Consider the following 21,021-nt stretch of genomic DNA (forward strand, 5'->3'; position numbering starts at 1 on the left):
CCCTCAAACATGCCTGCGGCCAGAGCAGCTCCCAGCCTTGGGGTGCGCAGGGCCCTCAGCGCTCGGCGACGCATGCAGACCCTGAGCTCACACTTGGCCGGCATTTCCCGTGGCTGCTGCAACAAATTCCCCCACACGTGTGGTATCTCACAGACCTGGAGGTCAGGGTCGAACGGGGTCCCCCTGGGCGACAATCAGGGTGTGGGTGCGGCGCTGGGGAGAATCGGGTTCGGTCTCCTGCAGCCTCTGATGGCCACGGCGGGGCCTCCCCGTCCTTAGAGGCAGCAGCCCAGCCTCCTCCCGAGTCTCCGTGACCCTCCTGCCTCCGTCTTGGGAGGAGCCAGTGCTGTCCTCGGGGCTCCCGGCTCATCCAGGACACACTCCCCGGGTCCCACTCCCAGATTGCAGCAAACAGGGGGTGCACGTCCAGGCCACCACGCCTCCCCCCGTCCCGGGGTGGCTCTTCTCTGCCGCGGCCGCCAGCCCTGGCCACGCGGAGCTGAGGAGAAAGGATACTCCGGTCGAGGGCGCTGGCGCGGAGAAAGGGAGCCGCTCCTCCCGCTGTGGGCAGGGAGGGAAACAGACGCGCTCATGCGGTGTCATGCGGAGGAGCTTCATGGCCGTGAAGTAAGAAAACAAGTTTTAAAAAAAGGCCCAAAGCGCCAGCAAGCGAGAGGAAGTTGATACTTTGGCTCTATTAGAACCTCGTGCTGGACCACATGGGCCCGTGAGCGGACAAGCTAGAGCGCGAGACGGCCTCTGTCCCTCACTTAAATAATAAGAATCTCCATAGGGAAACCACGGAACCCCACAAACCGAAAAGAACAGAAACCAGGCAACTGGCAAAACTTGGCCCTAGACACGGACACGAGCAAGTCTACAACGTAGCCCGGAACGTGGGGCGGCGTGTTGCCGTCCTGTTGTTTGAGGGGGTCTCGGACCCCGCGAGCTGCCCCGCGGAGGGCCCTCCCTGCTGGTCGCGGCCGGCCCCGTCCGAGGAGAGCGTGCGCGCCGCCGTCCCCCGGGCCCCTCCGCTCTTCGAGCCCCTCTCCGTCTTCCTGCCGTTTCCACATTCTCCTGAGCTCTGCGCTCCCCTCGCCTTCACGGCGTGGGCCAGGAGGCTGTCGCTCGCCGCCGGGCTGTCTCCGTCGGAAGTCGGGGTCTCTCCTGCCCTCGCTTCTGCGTGGCCCGTGGCTGCTGCCGAGCTCTTGTCCCTCTGAGCACCTGCCCCGGACTCTCCTCTCCGCTGCCTCTGTCTGGGGTTTATGGAAACTTCTGGACACATGGGCTTACGGTTTTCATCAGATCGGGGTGGGGGGACACTGGCCATTACTAATTCCTGTGCTCTGACGCCAGGTGGTGAGCTCCTCTGGGCGCACAGCCCGTCCTCCGTGGGTCGGCCGTGTTCTCAGGGACCGGGCTCCACGCGGCCTGGCCTCCGCTGTCCGAAACCCACGCTCTACCTATTCTGGTCTTCACTTGTCCCGCCGGACGGCAAATTCGGTCCCTGTTACCTCCTCCTGATGGAAGCCAAAGTCCAAGCTAGTTGTCTTTAGCCGAGCAGCAGCCCGCACAGAGCACAGGCGACGGCACTGGGCACGTGGGCGCGAACAGCCCCCGGGACACGCACGGTCAGCCCGAGTGCGCGGCTGCCCCCGGCCTGAGTGTCCTCCGTCTCCTGGTGCTCTCCCTCACCGCCTGGGAAAGGAGGAGCCCTATGGTGGGTCGCACCCATCCCCGCCCTCCGAGCAGAGGTGTGTGAGGCAAGAACAATGTGCTGTGTCCCCTTCAGCTTTAGCCCCTCGCAGACACTGGGCACACGGCAGGGGCTCTCTGACCACCTCCGAGCAGACGAGGGCCTGGAAAGGAGCGGGACAAGCGGCGTCTGACAGGAGCGCACACGAGGCACTTCAGACGGGGCCGGACGGACGGTCAGTGTGAGTGTGGCCCAGGGCGCCCCTTACCTGTCTCCTCCTTACGGAGGCGGTTGCACAGCATCTGCAGGGAGAAGTCTCGGGACAGAGCGGAGACCGTCCCCTCCTCGAACACGGGAAGACCTTCCAGCGGCAGCTCCAGGAGATGCTTGTCCACAACAAGGATGACGTTGTCTGCAGCATCGAGCTGAACTGTGGACCGGGGAGACACCAGCTACAAAGGCAGCAGGAGACACGCTCCTCGGACGGGCAAGCCCCTGGGTGGGTCTGTCTGGGTCCGTCTGTCCGCAGGGCAGCTGCTGGGTTGCACACACAGGAAAAGTCTGGGCTGGGCTCGGCCTGTGAGGAGTAGGGCCTGGGGTGCGCCCGGACTCTCTGGGGGGGATGGACACTGGTTCAGGCTGAGTCACAGCTCAGACCCAGGCAGGGCCCAGGTCACAGGGCCATTGCGTCCTCTGTGTTTCGAGGACCTGCCCCCCATGGGGCAGCCAGTTCCCAGGGCAGGTCCAGGAATGTCATGACTCCTCCCAACCTCGGAGCCCCCCTTTCAAAGAATGAAGACATAAGCTCAAGGACTTGCACCCTGCGATGTGGCAGGCTCTCCAGGGGCCATGCAGCCCGTGGAGGAGCTCTCGGACCCTCCCGGCCTGGGAGAAAACCGGCTCTTTGTGGCAGGTGTAAGGGGACAAGGGGACTGGATTCACTGTATGTACTAAGTAAAAGCAAATCACTTCAAAGTGATCAGAGGCCTTAATCTGGGGAATCTTTAGGGCAGAATCTCATTCACGAAAGGTCTCAGGTGGGCAAACTCTGGTCCCTCACCCTCAGGGCCGGCCCCAGGAGGCGAGGCCCCGGCGTGGGAGCTGGAGCGGCCGTGTCTGGGGCGTGCTGTTGGCCCGAAGCCACCGCCAGGCGCTTTTGGGAATCAAAACACCCTTGGATAGAGCAGCCCGCCTTTCCCTTCTATTGAATAATTCCGTGGGGGTGACAGAAAATCAACCAATGAAAATGCCCTTGAGAAAGTGATTTATAAAATGGCAGGTGCCGGGCTGAGTGGCTGAACCCGCACGGACAGGCCACAGCCCAGCCGCGGCGGCACCGGGAAAACCTTCCTTCAGGGTCAGCGGATCGCGCACACAGCAGCTCTCGGCCCCTCGTGTCCTCTGGGCTGCGCACACTCAGGATGAGCTGGGCAGCCGGACAGCAGACCAACAGCAACTCGGTCACTGCCACTTCCCCAGGAAGGGCGAACACGCCAGGGTCGGCGGGGCTGTGGGCAGCGGCCCCAGCCCCCACACGGGGGACCTCCCACCTCTCCGGGAGCCCCTCTGGGGAGGCCTGTTCCCATTCTGCCTGGGCTCTCCCAGAGGGACGGGTAAATCCCAGCCCGAGTTCTCCAGCAGAAGCTCCCCTCGGGCCCCACTCACCGTGGGACAGGGACACTTTCCTTTCCTTGTCTTTGCCCTTTGGTTTCCCGTGGGAATCTGCAGCAGCCGTGGGAATCTGTGTTCTGGAAGTCAAAGGCACGTCCTCAGGTTCTTACAAACATGTAAACATCACATGTACTAAGAACAGGGGGAACATCAGGGCAGGGAGTGCCACGAGGCCCTTTCAGTGGCTCACTCTTGGGGACAGGTCTCCCTGCGCTGGGGGCCAGTGGTAACGGCACACGCGGGAACAAACGGGGCTCAGGGTAGTCTCCGACCTCCTGGCAAGTCTCAAAACTACCACGTGCCCAAGCCCCCCAACTCCTTCTCTACCGAACCTGAATCACAGGGGCTTGGGACCTGGGCCGCACCCCCCACAGCCCCCGGCAGCAGCAGCTGAGGGGACCAGAGTGGCCAGGACGCGCCCCCAGAAAAGACTTGGAGCAGCACAAGGGCTTGATGCCTACGACAGAGGGTCCCAAGTCGGGCATCATGGATGCGCGTTCTGCATGGCCTGACTCAGCTTCACGACGTCCAAGTCTCAGATGTCCACGTGGGAACAGCGTCCCCATCCCACAGCCGGCTCCTCCCAGGATTCAGGGAGGCAGCAGAGGAGGCCTGCAGGCTGAGCCCCCGACCCTGTCCGCCCCGGCTCCCAGGCACCCTATCCCTGACTGCCCCCACCATTTCAAGGCCCTGCTGGGGACAGATGGTGGTCCTCCTGTCTGTCCCAAGAAGGTTGCCAACTTGGGGCCCAAAGCCCACCCCGAATCAGGAGATGTGGCCGGCCCCTCCCTCGCCCCCCACAGACCCTGCCCTCGGAGCTGGCAGCCCACAGCACCTGGTCTCAGGGCAGCTGAGCACGGGGAACAGCGGCCTCAGGTAATCCTCCACGGACGCGAGGACGTCGCCGAATTGCTGCAGAGACCGTCCTTCCCTTTCTGGGCGCGCACTTTCCAATTCCTGTGCCAACCCCGGCGTCACCCCGGGATCAGGAGCGTCTGAGGGCGGGGGAGGGGGCTCATAACCCCCACCCGGGTAGAGCAGAGCGTGGGAAGGGCCCTGCGGACCCTGGAACCTGCCCTTCCCCCCAAAACCTGGGCTCCCTGCACCCCTGCCTGCTCCATGATCAGGGCCCACCCGAGCCCCCACAGACCGAGCTCCTCCATGAGGCCCCCGCCCCCTGCCCCCTGCCTGGCGTGGACACTGGGAGGAAGCCAAGCTCAAGCATTCCGAGAGCCGGCTACGTGAGGGAACTCCCACCTGGGCGTCCAGCAGTGCGGGGTCTGGATGGCCGGTGCCACTCACCTAGCCCTCCCTGCCACACCCTGCAGCAGCCGGACCGGGACCGGCCCCTGCACTGTGGCCGCGGCACCCCGGGAGTTGGGCTCAGGGGCCTCACCATGCCTGAGCTGGGAGCCGGGTCTTCGTTGCTGACCTCGGCCATCTCCCTGCACCGCTGGGCACCGGCCAATAGGCAGGAGAGGGTGTCTGGATTCACGGCCACCCGTGCCACCTGGCAAGAGCCTGTGGAGAGCGACACCCTCCTGTCGCCACCCCACGGCCTCACAGACCGCCCTCGGGCAGAGGACGGCACGGGGGTGTGCATGAGCCCGGGGAGCGGGAAGCGTGAGGGGGGGGGCGGGCACGCGGCTGCTCCACGGGAGAAGAAGTTCCCGGCTGCGGACAGGGCTGGCTCGGGGGCGCTCGTGAGGGCCGGCGGAAGCGGAGACACAGACGCGTGTCTCCGTTCCACAGCCCCCACCGCTTTACGTGAAACGTTAAGTGGAGTGATATGCCTGAGACATAAGGAGGGAAGTGGGAATGTGTGGTTCGGGGAGAAGAAATCCTGGAGGGGGAGAGGGGCAGCTGGTCCGTATCTGTGCGTCACCGGCCCCAAGGGCTGCGGGGGTCCAGGAAGCACCACCCCGCCTCCCTCCCTGTCTCTCAGGGGCTCAACAACCCCACGCAAGCATAGGAAGGGCTGGGCCCCAAGTGTGGGTCGTGGACCCGCCTGCAGCATGTGTCCCCGGGCCGCGCGCCCCCGGGCGGCAGAGGCGGCAGAACTCACCGCCCACTTGCAGCAACTTCCCTTTGGCCGCGGGAACCGGCCTGGGTCTCTCATAGGCAGCGCAGTACAGATGCGTCCTGTGGGCAGGACGCAGGCCGGGGTCACCAGACCGTGGGGTCCCAGTCGAGCCCCAGAGATGCAGACTCAGTGAACCGCCTACGTCCATCCCGGCCGGAGCCCCGCCCCAGGATCGCCGCGGCCACGTCGGGAGCCAGAACGGACACAGGCCCATCCGGACTGCGCCCGGCAAGCCTTCCGCCCCACGGTGACCGTGGCCTTCAGCCGCCGCACGGGCGCCATGCTGCGGACCGCAGGTGCCAGCCTGGCCTCGCCCGGGGCCGTGCTGCCTCACCCATCTCGGCTGGGCGCTCGGCCAGCCTGGGGGGGGCCTTCGGTCCACCCCAACATGCCCTCCCGCCTGGCAGCCCCGGTGCCGGGTTCGCGCCCACCGCCAGATGTGCTAGCAGGGTGGGGAGCGGCCCCAGAGCGGGGCAGGAAGGCGCACCTGTCCGGTGAGTGCTGCAGAGTGAGGACCCGAAAGCTGGGCGGGATTTCGTTCAGGAGGGTCAAGTGCTGCTCCGTGACCCTGAGATTCTGCCAAGCCTGTGGGTGACCGGCAGCAATCACTGACCGCGCCGGTGCAGGCCCCTCGCCGAGAAGTCCGCAGAGGCTCTGTGCAGGGGGCGGGGCGCTCAGACCGGGTGCCCCGTGGCCGGGCTGGGGCGCGACCCCTGCAGGACTCGTGGCCGCCACAGGGGGCAGAGGGCGTGCCAGGAATCCCCCCTGGGGGTCTCCTGCACAAAGCTGACCTGCGGGCGCCGGTGAGCCTGAGAGCCCAGCAAGCAGCGGCGGGAAGCCTGTCCGGCCGGCTTGAGCCCAACCTCCGTCCTCGGCCCGTGCCCGAGCGCCCCAGGTGACCCGCGCACGGCCCCCTGCCTTCTGCGCCGTGGCTCCGCAGCCCTCCCGGAGCAGCCACCGCACCCCCAAGCACAGCTCCCCACTTGCTGATGAAACCAGCTTTGTGTTTGCAAGTGTGCTGGGGGCCGCACGGTGTCCTCGCCCAAAACCCTCAGCGGGTGGCACCCATCAGCGCGGAGGAGAAGCCGGGGGTCGGGGGTCGCAGGCACAGAGTCCTGGGCTATCCATGCGCATCCGTGGCCTGTGTCCACTCCTGGCCATGTCTGCTTTGGCCGAAGCCACTGGACGGGCCCTGGGGACCGGGGAGCACCTGTGCAGGGGGCAGGCCACCCGCCGGCGTGCCGAGGCTCTTCCATCCTGTGCCCGCTGGTGCCGCCGCATGGGCCCGTGGCAGCTGTCCGGGTGGCCCGGCGGTGACTGAAGCCACCCTCCTGTGTGCACCTCCCTGGGAACTAATGAAGCTGGGCGCCGTTCGGAATGTTTACGGACCTTTTGCTATCTTTGGGACGTTCCTGTCTGTGGGAGCGTCTGTCTTACTCTTATCGAAGGGAGAACAGAACACGTGCTCCGAGAGTCCCCTCGGGGGTTCGCTCATTGTTTAGGTTTTTATTTTAACTTCAGTATGGCTGACACAGTGTTGTACGAGTCTCAGGTGCACAGCATCATGGCCCAACACTTGCACACGTCTCCCGAGCTCAGCACAAGGGCATGCCTCCATCCCGTCACCTAACCGTCCCCCCAACTCCCCGCTGGTGACCATCAGCCCATTCTTTAGAGTTAACAGTCTGTCCCTTGGCTTGTCTTTTTCTGTCGGGTCATTTTGTTTCTAAATTCCACATATGGGTGAAATCCTATGGCATCTGTTTTTCTCTGACTTCCTTTGCTTAGCACAACACTGTCTAGCCCCATCCTTGTCATTGTAAAGGGCGAGATTTCATTCTTATGGCTTAATAATTCTCCACTGTACTCACAGACCCCTTCTCCTTTCTCCGTTCATCAGTCAGGGGACCCTTGGGCGGCTTCCATCTCTCGTCTACTGTAAATAATGCTGCTAAAAACATCGGGGTTCGTGTGTCCCTTTGAATTGGTGTTTCTGTATTTCTTGGGTAAATAGCCCGTCGTGCAAGTCCTGGGTCATATGGAAGTGGTATTTGTAGTTCGTCTGTGGGACCTCCATACAGCTTTCCAGAGTGGCCACCAGCTCGCATTCCACAGCAGCGTAATAAGAGGGTCCCCTTTCTCCACGTCCTCACCAAGTGGGCTGGGATTTTTCTTTGCAGGGTTTTTAATAAAAGATTCAATTTCTTTAACAGATAATAAATTACTCAGATTTTCTGTTCTATCAGTTTTGGTAATTTGTATTTTTTGAGAAATTTCTCGATTCCATCCAGATTGTCCAACTTTGCTGGAGTATGGTTATATAGAACATGTCCTAATGGCTTTGGGAAGTCTGAAGGTGCTCCGTGATGTCTTTTTATCACTGATAGTGGAATTTTGGGTTTTCTTCCTTCCTTTCTTTCTTTTTCTTTCTCTTTCTCCTTTTCAGATCTTCTAAATGTTCATCGATTTCATTAGTCTTCTCTTTGGAGCCCTTCTACCACTGCTGGTGTCCTCTACCATTTTAATTCCATTGTTTCTATTGTAGTTCTTACTACCGTTTATTTTTCTTAGAGGTGTTCTTTTTTTTTTTTTTTAAAGATTTTTTTTTATTTATTTGTCAGAGAGAGGGAGAGAGAGCAAGCACAGGCAGGCAGAGGCAGAGGGAGAAGCAGGCTCCCTGCCAAGCAAGGAGCCCAATGCGGGACTCGATCCCAGGACACTGGGATCATGACCTGAGCCGAAGGCAGCTGCTCAACCAACTGAGCCACCCAGGCGTCCCTCTTAGAGGTGTTCTTATTCTAGCTTCTAGAATTCAAAACCCAGATTACTGTTTGTGAGATTTTCTCCCTGTATTCAAGGCTGTATTTTTCCTCTAAGCCCTGCTTTAGATAAGTCTCATAGGTTTTGACATATGATATTTTCATTCTCTAAGTCAGCTTAAAATATTTTCTAAATTTCATTGTGACTTCTCCTTTGACTGATGGATATTGTTTAATTTCAAATTGATTGTATCTTTCAGTTGTTGACTTCTAATTTAATCGCATTGTGGCAGGACGACAAAGGAAACGATTTTCCCTCAGTTGGAGAGTCTTCAGGCTTTGCTATGGCCAGCACTGGTCCACAGAGCACACGCTCCCTGCAAGCTTGGTTAGAAGAGAACCCAGTCATAGTCAGCGCTGTGCTCAGGGGATGTCTCTGTGAATGTCCAGGCAGACCCGCATGCGAACGGCTCTCCTACGCGTCCCTGCATGCTTACTGATCTATATAGGGTCCGTGGCTTCCACGGGAAGCTGAGGCGGCGTGGATGTCCTGTCCAGCACTCCTTTATTCCCATCACTTCTGTTTCGTGCCTGTGAAGCTTGATGATGGTACGTACGGACCAAGGATGTGGATTCACTGCTGACTGATCCTCGGGTCACCTGGCTTTCACCGGACGAGTATCTTCATGACTTAGATACTATTTCTCAGCTTTTCCTTCCGACATTTCTGTGTCCTTACATGTGAAGCAGGTCTCTCTTAAGCGACATATAATTCAGTTTTGTTTTTCTTCTCAGCCAACCTGACAATCTTGGTTTTTGACCTATAGGGTTTGGTCGATTTACATTTATTGTAATTCTATATTTATATTTGGGTTCCTAACTGCTTTCTTCCTGCTTTTTTCCTACTGGGACTGTTATGTTTTTATATTCTCTCCCCCCACTCTTTTTGCCTGTCTTTGGGATAATAAAATGCTACCATTTGATTTTTCTCTTTTTACTACCTTACTTACACATTATTCTAGTGGTTATCCTAGGGACCATGACATTCATCTTTGGCTTACTGTGATCTAATAAAAATGTAACTTTAACCTACCCTAGGAGTGGCAGAACCCATACTTTGTAAGCTCTAATCGTCCTGCTTTTCGCATCGTCTTCCACAAGATAAGCTCAATTCCACAAGGTCTTAAGATGACGGTTTTACACTCTTGGAATTTATTTCCTTGTACGTGTTTGCTCTGTGCTATTCCTAGCTGTCTCCTGCACTCACTGTTTCTGCCTGGCCCCTCCCCCAGCTTCTTGCGCTGCAGGCCGCGTGGTGGTCCACACAAAGGACAGCTCGACCCCAAGCATCAGAGGGAGAAGAGCAGCCCTGGAGGAAGGGCTGAGGTCAGACCCACACAGGTGCGCCCAGAAAAGCAGGGGGGAGTGGGGGATCGCTCAGAGCGCCTGGGCTGCCGTCCTGATCCATTGCATTTCATTGAGGTTTCTCTTAACTCTCCTGCTCACACCTGCTCCTCCGAGCAAAGGAGGATGTGCTAGTGTCCATGGTGTTCTGCTGTGGCTGAAGGAAGTACATCCCCTCCAGAAGACCCTCAGGGGCCCTGTGCCCCCCTGACCTGCTGCAGGCCTGGGCACTTACGGTCACCAGGGGGCCCTCGAGGAGGTGGAGGTCAGGGAGGGCGAGGGACACCTCCAGAACCACACAGCTGGTGAGAGGCCGCACTGGCGCATGCTATCTTCAGGCTGGTGACGCGGTGACGCCGGAGGGCTGCGTGGCCAGGGCAGACGTGGACGGCTCGCCGCTCACCTTGGAGATGACTTCCAGCCTCTGCTCCACACTCGCATACAAGCTGGTGGACGTCCTCCCCTTCTGCTTCAGCTGGTGCTCGAGATGCAGGAGGGCTGCCAGCTGCGAGCTGCTGGTGTTGGCTGTGGCCGTGGACAGGACGTCCCACATCATCTCTGAAGCCAAGCAGCTCTGAAGAAGACACAGGACGGAGCTAAGAGGCTGAGCCCTGCCAGGGCCTATGGGCGCCCCTGTTGAGGGCGGGGGGGAGGAAGGGGTGGCCAGCGGCTGCTCAGCCTCTCCCGGGCACCAGCTTCTTGGATGCCGCGCTTCTCCTGGCCACTGGCTGTCACCAGGCCCTGCCCCATGGTGCCCCCGGCACCTGCCCACTTCTCTGCTCCGAGTCTCAAGAGCATGAGGCTTGGTGGACCCAAAGGATGTCACTACGAGGGGACCCTCTGAAGCATAGGGGCCTCCCTACTTCCTCGAGAGGGTCCTCTTCCAGCTGAGCGCCACGCTCCTGAGGCAGAGAGGCTGGCCGCGGCCCGGGGGCCAGCCCACCGGTAGGAGCGAGTGCTGGGTGCTCCGGGAACGCCCCCTTCCCAGGCGGCCAAGAAAGGCCTTAGGCGGGGTGCCGAGCAGACCATACCTGAGACAGCGCCAGGAACTGGCAGGTGGCCGCGGGGTCCAGGGTGCCGGTACACTCCACCATCTCCAGGCTGGCGGCAGCAGCAACATCCAGGAGGCGGCTGGCCAGGGCGACCTGCAGGCACTGTAGCAGCAGCTCGGAGGCCTGGGCCAGGAACCTCTGGGCCAGCACCATCTTCCTCTGTGGGGGCGCAGGGCTCGGGCTCAGGGGGGCTCTGCGGGCCCGGAATCCTGGGGTGGGGGTGAGTGGCCATACCTGCTGGTCTGAGCACTTCCTGCTGTGCTCCTCGTAGTGACCCCTGCCGGCCCCATCCTCGGGGACGGTCTCCAGATGCTTAAGGCCGCTCAGCTCAGCAGTGGCCTACGGAGAAGTACCTCCTGTCAGCCTGCGCCCGTCCCACCACCCAGCTTGGGTGCGCCTGCCGCACGTGGGGCATCTCCTTGGGACCTCTCGGTGAGGTGTGCTGCAGGGAGCGGTCGGGCCTCTCGCCAACCGGGTTGACCCCCGAGGCCCTGGCCCAGGATCCCCGGCGGCTGGCAGGTGCAGCGTGTGTGGGGAAGCAACTCTAGAGAAGCAAGTCCGAGTGTCCTTGGTCTCAGAACAATTGAATTCTGTGCTTACTTTCCTCGGTCCTTCAAAATCACCTCCCCAAGTACAGGCAGCGGCCAGTACCGTGCAGCCCGGACTGAGCACGTCAGGTGCCCGCCCGCCCCAGGGACCGCAGGACCAGCCACGCAGATGAGGTCTTCCGGAGTGCCAGGGGACTCTGCCAGGGGGCGGCAGCAGGCACAGGGGAGCCCCTGGGTCTGTGCGGTCACGGCCGGGAGCAGCAGGGTTTAAAAGCCTGGCTGGGGGACGGGGCCGGGGCTGCGGGGGCACGGGGCCGGGGCTGCGGGGGACGGGGCCGGGGCTGCGGGGGACGGGGCCGGGGCTGCGGGGGCACGGGGCCGGGGCTGCGGGGGCACGGGGCCGGGGCTGCGGGGGCACGCTTCTTGGAAGCTGCTTGCGTGTGTTTCCCTGATGGCCTCTGAGACGGAGCGTTGCCAGTGCCATTCCATAGGCAAGGACCCCAGCCCCGAGGGGAGGGGGCTGCCGGCATCACTGGCCGACGCCCACCTGCTCGGAGCCGCCTGTGCAGGTGCTCAAGGGACAGAGAGGGAGGGAGGAGCCGGAGCTCCATCATGTCACCCGCGTGTGGGCCCAGTCCCAGGTCCTGGGATCCAGACCGGTGAGGCATCAGGACCGGCGCTCACACAGGGGTGTGGGGCCCTGCTGCTCGGGGCCGGGTCTTCCTAAAAGAGCAGAGTCCAGGGGGACGAGCCTGACTTTGCCTCTGAGCAGGTGCCCTCCAGACAGAAGGATACATTTAGGACGGTGGCCAGCAGGGTCTACAGCCCGCGGCAGCAGCTGTCCCCAGGCTTCCTTCCTGGCTGCGGTGCTGCCCTGTGACCACCAGGCCTGCCTGGGCAGCCTTGCAGGGGGCTCCGGAGAAGCAGGGGACACCAGACGCTGTGGGTGGTGGAAGGGGGCTTGGGGTCCCCTGCGGCACATGAGGAGGGGGCTTCTCCGCTCCTGGCACTGAGGCAGACCCCAGATCCCTGGAGGAAAGCTGCCGAGATGCGGACGGGACACCCGCACTGGGGGCTGGGGCGTCCTGCCCTTGGACTCTATATGTGCTTGCTCCCCCTTCTCTCCAGAGTCCGTCCCCAGAAGTCCGTGTCTCTTTCCCACGCGCTGGTCACGCCGGACAGACTACTCGCCTTGTCCTTGCTTTTCCAGGCCGCACGGCCCTTCTCAGTCAGGGGCAGGTCGAGGCCTGTCTCCAATCGCCCTTCCTCCCGAGGGGCTGCGGGTGAGCACGTACCGACGGGCTGTCCTCCCAGTGGCAGGTGGGGCGCTCGGGGTCCGTGTGCACAGCCAGCAGGCGGAGGGCCTTCCCCGCCAGGCCCAGGACCTGCGCCCGGATCTGCACGCAGCCGGCGGACAGCGAGTGCAGGCTCCCCAGCTGCGCCAGCGCCGCGTGGGCGAGGGTCCGCCGTAGCGTGAACCACTTCTGTGGGGACAGGAGCGCCTTGGCGTTGCCCTGAGCAACAGCAGAGGCTCCCCGACACCCCGACCTTCCCTACCACCCCGTCCTGTCCCTGAGCCCCCTGGTCTGACACCCCCAGGAGGGGCGACGTCCCGGGTGAGAAATGCACCTTCTGGCCTCTGTGGGGGTGGGGGAGGGCGGCCTCCAGGGCTGAGGCGTTGGGGAGTCACTAAAATCTGCTTACAGAACCTTGGCTTGGGACTCACTGACAAATAGATAAGCTCATGTCGAGTTCAATTTTAGGGCCAACTTTGATGTATTTACGGTTACATCGAGTTGCTCTGGTGCACAGTGTGTGAAGTCGGAGAAAGTGTCCGAAATGGCAGGATGTTCCCTTCAGAGATGTTCAACCTCAACTTCTTTAAGGAACGAACTCACCCCTGCTGAGCCCTTCCTTGTGCGGAAATAATCGGCCCAAGCGCATGCCCGGGGAGGAGAGGGCAGTGCGCCCGGGACATCCCCCAGGAGCCCCCCAAGGCCATCCGACCAGGGGGTGGGGGGCCGGGAGCCCCGGGGACTGAGGACACAGCCGCGGTCAGAGGGCTCCACCCCTGCCACCCTCTGGTCGGTCCTGCCGTGCCCCCCACCACGCCCCCGGTGCCCCGCAGGCAGGACCCAGAGCCCTGGGCTGCGGGCTCTCGGGCCGGTTACCAGGTCCACGGAGGTGACGTCGCTCAGGCTGTGCAGGTAGTCGGCCAGCAGCCTGTCCGCCGAGCCCTGCCCCCGCCGCCGGGCCTGCGCCTCCGCCCACGTCAGCTGCAGCAGGTCCAGGGACGCCTCGGCCAGGTGGAGGCGCAGCCGCGCCAGCTTCCTCGTCAGGGGCGTGCTGATGCTCTGCAGCCGGGCGGGCCGGACACACGCGGTCAGAGCGCCACGGGGAAGGCCACGCCCATGTCCCTGTGCCCCACACCCTCACGCCCCCTTTCTATCTGGTCCCTCCCGCCCACACAGCCCAGGGCCACACTCCACCCCACGAGCCCGTTCGCAGGTTCTAGGGTCCACACGGGGACCGTCCCGCGGCGCGTGCTTCCTCTGGTTGATGCCGCTCACGAGACGACTCGGACCCTCCCACGCTGCTGCCGCGCTCACACCTGTCCACGGACATGTGTCCATGGACACGGGGCACCTGTAGTCCAGGAGGGCCCAGCGTGAGTACCCACTCACACGCGGGGCCGCTGCAAACCCAACGGCTGTGAACACGTGTGCACGGGCTTCTGCGAGGACGTGCGCTTTCACCTTCCGCAGGCAAACTCCTGGGTGTGCGGTGCCGGCTCCTCCGGGGCCCTGTTTAATGGCCAAGCTGCTGTCCGTGCTTCAGACCCTGAGAGTTTGGTCCCTCTGTGTCCTTGCTAACCCCTGCCACGCCCGGCCTTCTAAGCTGCAGGCGTTTTAGGCGGTGTGCGGTGGTTTCCCTGACTCACCAGTGAGTTCACCAACCCCTCATGGAATTCTACATCAGCCACATGTCCTCTTTGGAGAAATGTCTGCTCAACTCTTTGCCCACTTTTTATGGGGGTGTTTCTCTTAGTACTAAGTTTTAAGAGGGTTTTATATTCTGGATACAAGACCTTGTCCATCACATGGTTTGCAAATATTTTCTACAGGCTCGTGCCTGGTCTTGGCACCCCTTGAATAGTGTCTTTTGAAGAGCGGGTCTCAGTTTGTCTCCCGAGAGCCGCGTGTAAGGAATCTTTGCTGAACACAAGGTCCCCGAGGTGTGTTTTCCTTCAGAAGCAGTCTCAGCTCTCACCTTCAGATCTCCCGTCCTCTTGGGCTGAATCTGGCGTCTGGTATGAGGAACGATCTGAAGCCGTCTGGGTTTCCAGAGGCTCCAACACCACGACCATACACAGTGGCCTGTCTTCACTGAACTGCCTTTGCTCTTTTGTGGAAAAGCGATCTTCTATTTCCGGATTCACTGTTATGTGCCACTGGTCTGCTCGTCTTACTTATACACTAAAACCACACGGCTTTGGTTCCTGTCACTTTACAGTAAGTCTTACAATCAGGTAGTGTTAGATCTCCAAGTCAGTCTTTCTTAACTTCTGTTTACTGTGCTACATCTTTTGCAGTTTCAAATGAATTTTAAATTTTTTTTTTCAAATTTTTATGAAAAGCCTGCAGCTTCTTGGTCAGGATTACAGCAAGTCTTCTGGTCCATGAACATGGTATACCTCGCTATCTTCTTAAGTCTTCTCTCAGTGATGTTTTCTAGTTCTCAGGGGTAAATTTTCCCTTTTTTTTGTCAAATTTCATTTTTATGCTATCCAGTGGTTTTGTGTTTGAATTTTTAATACCTGATCAATTGTTGTGAGTATATAGAAATATAAAATTAATTTTTTTTTAAATTTTTATTTATTTGACAGAGAGAGATCACAAGTAGGCAGAGAGGCAGGCAGAGAGAGAGGAGGAAGCAGGTTCCCTGCTGAGCAGAGAGCCCGATGCGGGACTCGATCCCAGGACCCTGAGATCATGACCTGAGCCGAAGGCAGCAGCTTAACCCACTGAGCCACCCAGGCGCCCTAAAATTAATTTTTTATATTGTTCTCGTGTCCTAAGCTTTACGTTACCATTTTTGTAGATTGCATGAGAGTCTTTCTTCTTTTTCTTTTCTAAGAGCACTCAAGTGTGTGAGCAGGTAGGGCAGGGGCAGTGGGAGAAGAAAAGAGAATCTATTTTTTTTAAAGACTTTATTTGTTTATTTGACAGACAGACATCACAAGTAGGCAGAGAGGCAGGCAGAGAGAGCGGAGGAAGCAGCTTGCTGCTGAGCAGAGAACCCAATGCAGGGCTCGATCCCAGGATCCTGGGATCATGACCTGAGCCGAAGGCAGAGGCTTTAACCCACTGAGCCACCCAGGCACCCCAGAAAAGAGAATCTTAAATAGGCTTCTCACCCAGCATGGAGCCCAACTCAGGGCTCCATCTCATGACCCTACGATCAGGATCACAGCTGAAAATCAAGAGTCGGACGCTCAACCAACTAAGCCACCCAGGTGCCCCTGCATGAGATTTTCTACACAGATGATCATGCCCTCTGTACACAAAGACAGTTTTACTTCTTCCTTTCTAGACTGGGCATTTTTGGTTTCTTCCTCTTACTTACTAAGTTGACTACAACCCAAGTACAATTCAGAATGAAGGTGGGGGAAGGGGCCATCTTAGTGCTTTGCTTTCCCCACTAAGTGTGATGTGAGTCCTAGAGTTTTCACAGATGCAGTCTACCAGCTGGGAGAGCTTTCCTTCTGGTGATAGTTTGCTGAGAATCTTCCCCGCCCAGTCAGGAATGAGTGTTGGGTTTTGTCTACTGAGGTGATCATATTTTTAAGGTGATTTTTAAGAAAATATGGTGAGCCAAATTGATTGATTTTTGAAAGTTACAACAATCCCAGGATAACCCCAACTTGGCATTGATGTGTTATCTTTTCTACATATTTTTCACATATTTTTACATACTTTCCATATTATTCTTTTTTACATATTATTGGATTTAATTTGCTGAAGTTTTATTTAGAACTTCTGCATCTGTGCTCATGAATCTGTAGGTTTTGTTTTGGTATCACAGTCATGCTAGCCTTACAGATGGGGATGGGTTCTCTCCTCAATTTTCTAGAAGACTCTGTGTTGAATTGGTGTTATGTTCTCCTTAAATGTTTGCTAGGAATCACCAGTAAAACAGTCTGGCTCTGATGTTTTCTTTGTGGAAAGACTTACTAAAAATTCCATTTCTTTAACAGATGAAGGGCTGTTCAGGTAATCTATCTCTTTTTGAATGAGTTTTGGTTGTTTGTGTCCGTCGAGGAATTGTTCTATATCGTCACAAAGTTGCTCAGAATATTCCCTTTTATCCTTCTCATGCGCGTAGGCTCCCTGGTGATGCTACAACTCGTATTTCAGATACGGAGCATTTATGTCTGTTTCTTCCCCCTGACCAGTCTGGACAGAAGTGTAGGAACTTTTTTATCTCAAATAACAACCTGTGGTTTTATTGATTTTACCTTTTATTTTTATGTCTCTGATTTCACTGATCGCTGCTTAGATCTTCAGTCCCCTTTTTTCTGCTCATTTGCATTTGGCTCTTCTCTTTCCTTACAATGAAGGCTAAGGTTGTTAGTCTGGGATCTTCTTTCGTCGTGTGGTTATACAGCACTACAAATTTTCCCCTAAGCACTGCAATTAGAGACGTCATGAATTTCTGAGTTTTTTTCCGCCTTCAGTTCAGAAATACTTTCGCTTTTGATTTGTTCTCTGGCTCATAGTTATTCTGATGGACGCTATTTACTTTCCAAATATTTGGGTATTTCACCCATAGCTTTCTGGTGTTTTTAATCGAGGTAAAATTCATATGACATAAAACCACCGTCTGGAAGTGTACAATGCAGTGGCCCTTAGTGCTCTCACCGCCTTGTGCAGCCTCACCCTCATGGTTCGTCCTCCCAAAAGGGAACCCCCACCTCACTCAACAGCCTTGTCTTCAGCCCCTCCCCTGCCCCTCCCCGACAACCACTAATCAGCTTTCTGTATCTATGGACTTAACTCTTTTTTTATGTTGCTTTTTGATTTCTACTTTAATCGCATCCTGGTCTTGACCCACACATTGTCCTCAAGAGTTACTTCTGACTCACTCGTACCTTGTCCCTGTCCCTGTCCCTGACCTTGTATTCTGACATCCGCGCCGGTGCCCGGTCCGTCTGGACGGACGGTTCCGCATGTTGGGAAGCGTATTTTCCCTGCTTTCTGGCGTGGTGCTTCTCACTGGTTGCCAGACATTGCGTGTCCTCGTCTTCTGTCAGGGACACTTGAGAAGCTGGTTTGCCTTCGCTCCGGGACAGCTGTCGGCAGACACTGTGGCCCTCCCGGGTCTCCGTGCAGCCGACCCAGGGCGGAGCTCGTCCTGGACCGATCGCCCCCAGCTGAGACAAGACCTTCCGTCTGCTTGGCGCAGTGCCTGGGGTCACGAGGTTGTCCCGTCTGGCTGGCGGGAGCAGGTGCTGCTCCAAGGCTGCGTGGGGGCCCACCACCTTCCTGAGGGCCCCCTGCTTCCGTGGTGAGGACGGGCCGGGGTGGGGCCACCTGTGCTCAGGGACGGCGCTGCCCATGTGGGCATCTAGCGTGTTGAAAATCTGTTTCACATTTTTGTCTACTCGGAAGGGAGTAGACATTTTTGTTATTTCGGAAGGGAGGGCGAATCTTGCTGCGATGCTGCGTCCCGGCCAGACTGCAAGGAGGCGGGCTGCCTTTTTAGGGCAAGTGCGGGGGTATCTGTGTGCGCCGAGGGGTGCTCAGGGCTCCGGGGAGGGACTGGGACCCAGACTCACCTCCTGGGAGGACAGTAAGCCCCGCACGCTGAGAAACAGCGCCTCTGCCTCGGCCACGGCGCTCTGGACCAAGTCGTAGGCCTCCAGGTGATGCGCCGTTCTCTGTTCTTCCCCTCTCTCGTGTCGGGCGCATAATCTTTAGAAGATGGAAGAGTGGGTTTGGAGCCAGAACCTTCAGCATTATTCCATCGATACTAACAAGCTGCAGTGTCTGATTTTAAATCATTATATCGTATCTTTATGAGTACTTCAAATTTTATGACTGGATGTTCTATATGTAAAGATATCGTCACTGTATCTTGGCCCCAAAATGCGTATGCACTTCAGTCTTATTTTTGTAAAATTAAATCTATCCAACGAACCAACGCCATGACGTAAATTGTGCTGATTTAACTGCCTTGTTTTCCTCTCCATGCCTTCCTGCATTTTTTAAAGTTCGACAACGACCACATATCGATTCTGTAATCACAGGATCAACGTTACACCCCATGTGCCCAGGTGGCCTTTTCCTCAGAAAGGCTGTTTTTAACACCTTTGACGCAAGATTTGCTTGTTGGCTTCGAAATGCCTGTGCGCACCCCAAGCAGGTGGGCAGCCCGGGGCCGGGGGGACAGAGGGGAGGTGGGAGACGGGCCGTTCGCTGAGGCTCGGCCTCCTTCCTCTGTCTCTGGGTCAGCCCCTGCCCTCGAAGACAGTGGGGACTTCGAGAGGTCACACGGGGGAGGTTGACGCGGGCTGCTGCAGGGCCAGCGAGGGCGAGCATGTCCAGGGGCACACGGGGCCGACGTGTGTGTGCCTGTGAGTGACCACAGGTAATGTGCACACACGGGTGTGATGTGTGTCTGCGCGAGCGTGAGCAGAGTGTGAACAAGGTGGGGGTGGGGGTGTGGAGCTCGCTGTGTCTGCTGAGACGCCGCGGGGGGCGGTGGAGGGGACACCGCGGGGGCGGGACAAGAGCGCGGACGGCCCCACCCCCATGCCGCTGTCCTGGAGGGATGTGTAGCCGGCCCCGGGGCCAGGAGAAGGCTCTGCTAGGACACAAGGGGGCTGGGGAGTCCGGGGCCAGGAGGAGGCTCTGCTGGGACACAAGGGGGCTGGGGAGTCCTGGGCCAAGAGGAGAGCCCGGCACGGGGTCAGGCCATGGGACAGGGGGGCAGGGGCTCAGGGACAGACCTCAGCCCCCCACCCCGGGGGCCCCCGCACCTCTTTATCTTTGCGCGCTCTAGTTTTATGTCCACACACTTCTCTTTGTAGCCCCAGGCGGTCAGCTTTTTCTCAATGTCCGTCAAACGATCGTGCAGCTCGGTCAGCAGGAGCAAGCATTCGGAAGGCTCACAGCCAGCGAGGTCCTCGACGGCCCTGACCCGGAGGCTCACACATCTGTGGGCAGCAGGACCGTCCCACGTGGCCACCGCGGTCCGGCCTGCGTCACCCCGACACGGAGCGCACTGCCCACGGACCAGAAAGCACGCAGGCCACGTGCTTCCACCACGAGACTGTCCTGCCCCGGCACCGTCCTCCTGTGGCGCAGGCGCAGATCCCACGCGGGAACCCGGGATGACGTGCGGGTGCCGCCGGCCGGAGCCCCGGGAGCCCGAGCCCCTCCAAAGGAGAACCCAGAACTGAGCAAACACAAGGTGGAAACAAGGGGAAACCGTGAGGACAGCCTCGGCCGCTACTTCGTTAAGGTCAGCGGGAGGCGATGCACAAGTCTGACCGAGGGGAAGGTGGGCCTGGGCATGGGCGGGGACAGACCTGTGACAAAGACTGTGACGTTACAGGAAAAGAGTCCAAAAACAGACACACCAACACGACCCAAAACCCAGAGTTCGCAATTTTCTGGAAGAATACAAAGTACCACAAAGAGGCCAGACATCCGAAGGACCCCTAAGCCCGGGAGGCAAGTGTCGGTCTCCGAAGCTCTTTACTCAAAGCGCCTGCCACTGACTCAGACAGGACAGACCCCAGGGAGGCGCATGCTTGCGGGACGAAGGTCACACCATCACGGGGGGCGGGGGAGGAGAAAACCCCGCGGCCAGGCCCCTGCTGGGGCTGTGCCTGCCCCTCACCCCGCGGGGGTCCACGCGCACCTGGGGGAGCTCAGACGTGTCCCCAGAGAATGTAGGAACCAAATGAGCCACCTGCGTCCTTGTCTCGAGAAAAAGGCACGTTGGAAAGGAAGAGACACTGTCTCCGGGAGCCAGAAGGCTGAAGGTCAGGCTCTAGCGACCTCCCCGGGCCCCTGACCCCCGGGGCCATGGGCTGTGGACAAGGGTCCCCAGGTGGAAGGCTCCGCTTCGGAGAAGGCCAGCTGGGTCGGGGGTGTTGTGTGACTCTCTGCACCTCAGAGGTCTGGGAAGCCGCGCGAGGACAGTCAGCCCCGACCTCGCGTGAATTCCGTTTTCCTCGCAGGGAACTACCTGGCTTCCAGGTCTGTGCTCATAAACTCCAGGACGGGCGCTCGGTTCGGTCTCTCCCTCTGCAGGTCCCTGAAGACGTCGATGAGTCTCTGGAACTCCCGCCCGGCCTGAGGAGGATGGCGACGTCCGCGGGTGGCTCCGGGCCGGGGGACCCACCACCCCCAGGAGCACCCGGGGACCCACCACCCCCAGGAGCGCCCGGGGAACCACCACCCCCCACGAGCGCCCGGGACCCACCACCCCCAACGAGCGCCCGGGGACCCACCACCCCCCACGAGCGCCCGGGGACCCACCACCCCCCACGAGCGCCCGGGGACCCACCACCCCCCACGAGCGCCCGGGGACCCACCACCCCCCACGAGCGCCCGGCGGCCCACCACCCCCACGAGCGCCCGGCGGCCCACCACCCCCACGAGCGCCCGGGGACCCACCACCCCCCACGAGCGCCCGGGGACCCACCACCCCCCACGAGCGCCCGGGGACCCACCACCCCCACGAGCGCCCGGGACCCACCACCCCCCCGAGCGCCCGGGGACCCACCACCCCCACG

The 21,021-nt window shown here is 59.3% G+C and overlaps 2 protein-coding genes across 10 annotated transcripts in view; both read right to left on the minus strand.

The window, feature by feature from the left end:
• CFAP46 (cilia and flagella associated protein 46) overlaps positions 1 to 21,021 on the minus strand; it is a 90,721-nt gene that overhangs the window by 8,041 nt on the left and 61,659 nt on the right. For 7 of the 8 annotated variants that reach the window (XM_032313250.1, XM_032313248.1, XM_032313249.1 and 4 more), the window contains 14 exons: positions 20,472 to 20,578; positions 19,255 to 19,431; positions 18,052 to 18,187; positions 13,385 to 13,567; positions 12,509 to 12,697; positions 10,900 to 11,004; positions 10,645 to 10,824; positions 10,017 to 10,187; positions 5,938 to 6,035; positions 5,433 to 5,509; positions 4,764 to 4,888; positions 4,203 to 4,324; positions 3,362 to 3,444; positions 1,965 to 2,126 (listed from right to left, as the gene is read on the minus strand). In XM_032313250.1, coding sequence (XP_032169141.1) covers positions 1,965 to 2,126; positions 3,362 to 3,444; positions 4,203 to 4,324; positions 4,764 to 4,888; positions 5,433 to 5,509; positions 5,938 to 6,035; positions 10,017 to 10,187; positions 10,645 to 10,824; positions 10,900 to 11,004; positions 12,509 to 12,697; positions 13,385 to 13,567; positions 18,052 to 18,187; positions 19,255 to 19,431; positions 20,472 to 20,578 — 1,915 coding nt within the window. Of the gene's footprint in view, positions 1 to 1,964; positions 2,127 to 3,361; positions 3,445 to 4,202; positions 4,363 to 4,763; positions 4,889 to 5,432; positions 5,510 to 5,937; positions 6,036 to 10,016; positions 10,188 to 10,644; positions 10,825 to 10,899; positions 11,005 to 12,508; positions 12,698 to 13,384; positions 13,568 to 18,051; positions 18,188 to 19,254; positions 19,432 to 20,471; positions 20,579 to 21,021 lie in introns of those variants that run through there. The other variant, XM_032313254.1, reaches the window with a different exon arrangement.
• On the minus strand, positions 13,575 to 17,888 carry LOC116573249. Of its 2 annotated transcripts, none has more exons than XM_032313272.1 (2): positions 17,359 to 17,888; positions 13,575 to 13,859 (listed from the first exon to the last, which is right to left on the minus strand). In XM_032313272.1, exons 1-2 carry the CDS (start codon positions 17,830 to 17,832, stop codon positions 13,725 to 13,727), a joined length of 609 nt encoding a protein of 202 aa, XP_032169163.1. In that variant the 5' UTR covers positions 17,833 to 17,888; the 3' UTR covers positions 13,575 to 13,724. The 2 variants fall into 2 exon arrangements, with proteins under 2 accessions (XP_032169163.1, XP_032169164.1); XM_032313273.1 differs by lacking the exon at positions 13,575 to 13,859 and adding an exon at positions 16,226 to 16,903.

The sequence above is a fragment of the Mustela erminea genome, chromosome 14 (genome assembly GCF_009829155.1).
Source record: "Mustela erminea isolate mMusErm1 chromosome 14, mMusErm1.Pri, whole genome shotgun sequence".
Taxonomy (NCBI): domain Eukaryota; kingdom Metazoa; phylum Chordata; class Mammalia; order Carnivora; family Mustelidae; genus Mustela; species Mustela erminea.

What these genes read in the sequence shown, in the direction of transcription:
- LOC116573249 (XM_032313272.1), bottom strand. Translation starts at nt 17,832, where the DNA reads ATGGGCAGCGCCGTCCCTGAGCACAGGTGGCCCCACCCCGGCCCGTCC. An exon ending in GGGACAGGGACAAGGTACGA is followed by an intron (nt 13,860 to 17,358) that starts GTGAGTCAGAAG and finishes CCTGGACTACAG; the next exon opens with GTGCCCCGTGTCCATGGACA.